This window comes from Cucurbita pepo, chromosome 4 (genome assembly GCF_057944985.1).
Source record: "Cucurbita pepo subsp. pepo isolate OVF chromosome 4, ASM5794498v1, whole genome shotgun sequence".
Lineage (NCBI taxonomy): Eukaryota > Viridiplantae > Streptophyta > Magnoliopsida > Cucurbitales > Cucurbitaceae > Cucurbita > Cucurbita pepo.
The window spans coordinates 6,737,644-6,743,208 of record NC_141801.1 but is presented as its reverse complement, the minus strand read 5'-3'; the positions used below and the strand labels follow the sequence as shown (position 1 = coordinate 6,743,208).

At 32.8% G+C, this 5,565-nt stretch overlaps 1 protein-coding gene across 1 annotated transcript; it reads left to right on the top strand.

Moving 5' to 3' along the window:
- Positions 1-4,463: 4,463 nt before the first annotated feature.
- On the top strand, positions 4,464-5,204 carry LOC147792975 (uncharacterized). Its single transcript, XM_087123158.1, has 2 exons — positions 4,464-4,771; positions 4,823-5,204. Exons 1-2 carry the CDS (start codon positions 4,464-4,466, stop codon positions 5,202-5,204), a joined length of 690 nt encoding a protein of 229 aa, XP_086979284.1.
- Positions 5,205-5,565: the final 361 nt, after the last annotated feature.

The following is a 5,565-nucleotide window of genomic DNA, read 5'->3' as shown; positions in this document are numbered from 1 at the left end:
ATAATTTCATGTTTCTTTTTCTCATCATGAATATAGTTTTCTTTTCGTCTTTAAATTCTCACATTTTCATTTCATCAATAATAATAATAATGTGTAAATCATATATTTATCCTTTTATAATATTAGAAAATATGAAACAAATCTAAAAAAACTCCGCTAAATTAATAAAAATACCTCAAGCTTTACAAAATAATTCAAAAATATCCCTATTATTGTTTCTGAGAATATTTGCATAATCCACTCACGTAAATAACGTGTGAAAGCCCTCTATTTATAATCAAATAAATTACAATGATCTGGAAATAGTAATAAATAGAACGGTAATTTAGTACTAAATATTCTTAACCATTTGTTTTTTTATATTTATTTCAAAAATATAACTTTATCAGAACAACTCATAACTTTTAAAACATTTAAAAAGAATTAGAGCATTAATATTCCTTTTAAATGTTCAATATTTTCTAAATACGCGGTTTAGAAAAGTTAAGAATATTAATGAAATTTTTTAAAAAATTTAAGGAAAATTTTTAAATACTCTAAGATTATTTTTTTAAAACGTTTTTAAGAATTTAAAGATAATTTTTTTATTTATAAATTTATAAATGTATGGATATAACAATTTAAGCATAGTTCAACCGAGGAGAAAGGGAGAAAATGGAACAAAATTTATATGGAGAAATTAATATATATTATATATTGCCAGATAAGCAACGAAAAGGGGGTGGCAAAAGAGTAATTGGACAGCAATGGCAAACAAAGAAGGTCAAATGTCATAAATGATGCCAATTTTGGGATAAAAATGGAGTAAATCCAAATTAAAATAATCATTTAATTGTCCTGCTTAGCTGTCTTCAACTATTACTAATTTATTACCATTTTTAAATTTAATTTTTTTACATTTAATGTGTTTATATTTTGAGATACTAATAATTCTTTCCATCTTATGCATCCAACACATTTATGTATCTTCTTCATTTCTTCTTATACTAATAAAATCCAAAAACATTGCCTTATGCTAAACTTTCATTTAATGTTTTTTTTTTTTTTTTTTTTTAAATTTCAATTCAAACGTTTTGTGTTCTTGAACCATCATACATATTAATTAAAGTTTTGAAATTCCTAATTGAAAAGAATTTTTAGAAAAAGTTTGAATGATTTGTTCCACTCCCACGTGTATTGTTTGTCGCGTCTCCTATGCTGCCTTTGCTGAGTCCTTCTCTGCCAAAATGAGAAGAACGTCCTTCAGGACTGTTTGGTAGATGGCGGCAAGAGTCATCCTATCCTTACGCTCCTCAATGTTACCATGCTCGACGACGTCTCATATACCCTATGCCTGTGAGTTAACACGCATCTTTATCGACCTGCGTAGTTACTCTTCGTGAGTAACTGGTACTGGAGCGTTGAAATTCAAAATAATTACGAAAATGCCTGTGCCAATAGATTTTTTTGCATATTTGGTTTTAGAATATAGTTGCATCAAACCGCTCATATCTTGAAATCTAACCGTTGGATCAAGTGGAAAATTGAGTATGTTCAAGAAGACTTGAGGTCCTTTAGATCCAATGGCCGATATTCAAAGGTGAAGTCGACAAGATGCTCATGAGATTAGATTTTTTTTATGGAACTTTTAGAAAATTTAAATTTAAAATTAGCTTAATTCAAGAACAAACAAGGTCGGTGCAAGTTCAATTTTATTACTGTTGGGGTTTCCAAAATTTTTGGAGATATGGTCTATTCATACACGTGAAAGTCATCAAATTTGAACATTCCTCCAAAAAATGACAAAAATAACAACTATGATTCAATTTTTTTTGGGCTCGTGTTTCAAACAACTCAATAAAGGTTTCCAAACTAGGGTTTCGATTTTAAGCCTGTACGTACTGCGTTATTGACTATTTTTCTTTAAAATTCAAGTCTTAGTGCTACTTCTTAAGAGAATATTGAGGTATTGAAAAGAGAAGTAGCTTTTCATAATTGCCCTAGAATGTGAACAAAAAGAAGCCGATGATACCTTGTTTCTGATTGAACAAAATTGTCTTGGAGCAAAAAAAAAAAAAAAAAAAAAAAATTTGGGTGTTGGTTGTAGATCATATGTGTCGAAATCATCGAATATGCATATTTCTCACAACAATGACAAAAATATCAACCTCGTGCTCAAGCTTCAAATGACCCCATTAAGGTTTCCAAATTAGGGCAGGTAAGTTTTTTTCCTCTAAAATATAAGTCTAAGTACTATTTTTTAAGGGAAAATTAAGATATTGGAAAGAGAAAGCAACTTTTTGGAACTGCCTTAGAACCTAACGAAAAGTTGTCGATGGTACCTCGACATTGGTCGAACAAAAACTGGCCAGGAGAAAAACTACTTTAGGGTGTTGGTCGCCGACCATATGTGTCAAAATCATCAAATTTGAAATTTCTCACAACAATGTCGAATAAATATCGATCATGACTCAATTTTTTCGTGTGTGTGCTTCAAACATCTCAATTAGAGTTTTAAAATTAGGGTTTTCATTTTAAGCTCGTACTTTGAGTGTTGTAGCCTCTTTTTCTCCAAATTTCAAGTCTCAGTACTATTTTCTTAGGGAATAATATGATATTGGAAAGAGAAAATAGTTTTTCACAATTGTCCTAGAATGGGGTCGAAAATTTGCCGATGGTAAGCTAACATTGATCTAACAAAAATGGTCGGGACCGAAACCAGTTTTGAAAGTTGATTGCCAATTATTTGTGTCAAAATTATCAAATTTGAACATTCTTCTCCACAACATCGAAAAAATATCAACAGTGACTCATTTTTTTTGTGCGCGTGCTTCAAACGACCTAGTTAGGGTTTCCAAATTAAGGTTTCAGTTTTGAGCCCGTATGTAAAGTGTTGTAGGCTCTTTTTTCTCTAAAATTCAAGTCCCGATAATATTTCCTAAGGGAATATTTTGGAAACAGAAATTAACTTTATAGAACTGCCTTAGAACGCGAGCGAAGAGTCGCCGATTGTATCCCGACGTTTGTCGAACAAAAACTAGTCGTGAGCGAAACCACTCTTATGCATTAGTTACCAATCATATGTGTAAAAATCATCGAGTTTGAAAATTCTTGACAAAAATAGTCGAAAAAATATCGACCGTATCTCATTTTTTTCCCTCGTGTGCTTCAAATGGCCCAACTAGAGTTTCAAAATTAGTGTTTCAATTTTAAGCCATTATGTAAGTGTTGTAGGCTTTTTTTCTCCTAGTACTATTTCCTAAGAGAATATTTTGGAAAGAAAAAACAGCTTTTTGGAAGTGTCCTAGAACATTAACGAAAAGCTGCCAATGGTACCCGACGTCGGTCGAAAAGCTGCCAATTGTACGCGATGTAGAGAGCTTCAAACGACTCAATTAGAGTTTCGATCTTAAGCCCGTACTACAGTGTTATAGGCTTTTTTTTTTTTTTTTTTTTTTTTTTTTTTTTTTTTTTTAAATCAAGTCCCATTATTATTCCTATGGAAATATTAAGATATTGGAAAGAGAAAGAAGCTTTTCGAAACTGCCTAGAACGTGAGTGAAAAGCCACCAATGGAACTCAAATGTCGGTCGACAAAAAACTGGTCGGGAGTGAAACTACTTTTGGTTGTAAGTTACTAATCATACGTGTCAAAATCATCGATTTGAACATTCCTCAAAACAACGTCGTAAAAATATCAACCTCAGTTTTTTCACACGTGTGCTTTAAACGGCCGAATTAGGGTTTTAGAATTAACCCCGTACGTACGATGTTATTATGTTTCTCCAAAATTCAAGTGTCAATATTATTTCCTAAGAGAATATTAAGACATTGGAAAGAGAAAGTAGATTTTCAGAACCGTCCTAGAAAGCGAGGAAAAAGCCACCAATGATACCCCACGTTGGTCAAACAAAAACTAGTCGGGAGTGAAACCAGTTTTGGGTGTTATATGCTGATCATACGTGTCGAAATTTAAACATAACTCACAATAACAACGATAAAATATCAACTCTGACTCATTTCTTTATGCGTGTGCTTCAAACTATCCTATTAGTGCTTCCAGATTTGGGTTTCTATTTTAAGCTAGTACGTACAGTATTGTAACTATTTTTTAAGGGAATATTAAGATATTAAAAAGATAAATCAGCTTTTCGCAATTGCCCTAGAACACGAGTGAAAGGTCGCAAATGGTACCCATCGTCGGTCAAACAAAGACTAGTCGAGAGCGAAACTACTTTTAGGTGTTGGTGTTGGAGTTTGTGACTTGGTCTCCAACTTTATAGCTAATGAATAAGCCGTAGTTTTCTATTTGTTTTCAAATAGCTGGAAGTTGATTTGTTATTTTTATTCTGTTTTGTAAGGCTTTATAAAGGCCTTAGTTATTCTTCAATAAAGATAATCAGTTCCTTTATTTGGTATCAGAGCTAATGACCTGAAAGAAGAAATACACAAATTGAGTGTTTGAGAGGCAAAACATTGAACAAATGGCAAGTGATTCAGGAAGTTTTGCTACACCATGTGTTCCTAAATTCGATGGAGACTACGAGCATTGGAGTTTGGTCATGGAAAACCTCTTGCGTTCCAAGGAATATTGGAGTGCTACTAAATCTGGTTTCGAGGAACCAAAAGGAAACGAAGTACTAAGTGCAGCCCAGCAAAAGGCAATTGATGAAGCAAGGCTCAAAGATCACAAAGCAAAGAATTATCTCTTTCAATCCATTGATAAGAGTATTCTGAAAACTATCATTCAAAAGGATACTGTCAAGAAATTGTGGGATTCAATGAAACTCAAGTATCAAGGAAATGCTAGAGTGAAGCGAGTCTAGCTACAACGACTTTGCAGAACATTCGAAACTTTAGAGATGAAAGTAGGAGAAGGTTTTTCTGATTATTTTACAAGAGTTATGTCTACTACTAATGACATGAGGAACTGCGGAAAAGATATGTCGGATGTCAAAATTGTTGAGAAAATACATCGAGGTCTCACCGATAAATTCAACTTCGTAGTATGCTCAATTGAAGAATCCAAGGACATTGACCAATTAACAGTCTATGAATTACAGGCATCTTTGCTTGTACCTGAACAAAAGGTGATTGATAAGAGGAGTGAAGAGCAAGTTATGCAGGTAGAGAATGTACCAAGGTTGGACAAGGAAGAGGCAGAGGGACATTTCAGAGAGGAAGAGGTTACTTTAGAGGACGGGGAAGAGGTAGATCTTTTGTGAACCGGTCGGCCATCAACTGCTTTCGATGTGGAAAGCAAGGACATTACCAATTTGAATGTCTAGGCTTAGAAAAAGAAGATCTCAATTATGTTGAATTTGACGAGGATGAAGAACTGATATTAATGGCGTACACAAAGAAAAGTAAAGTTGAAAGAGAAGACATTTGGTTTCTCGATTTTGGGGTCTCAAATCATATAACAGGGGACAAAACTGTTGGGTTTTATGTCCTAAAACTCATAGTTTGTAAACAAAAACGTATTCTGTTTTCAATAAAGTTATTATTGAAGTTTATTCAGTAAAGATTGTTATTGAATAAAGTGAATTTTACGATCATTAATTTAAATCCAATAAACTAAGAACA

What these genes read in the sequence shown, in the direction of transcription:
- LOC147792975 (XM_087123158.1), top strand. Translation starts at nt 4,464, where the DNA reads ATGGCAAGTGATTCAGGAAGTTTTGCTACACCATGTGTTCCTAAATTC. An exon ending in TGGGATTCAATGAAACTCAA is followed by an intron (nt 4,772 to 4,822) that starts GTATCAAGGAAA and finishes ACGACTTTGCAG; the next exon opens with AACATTCGAAACTTTAGAGA.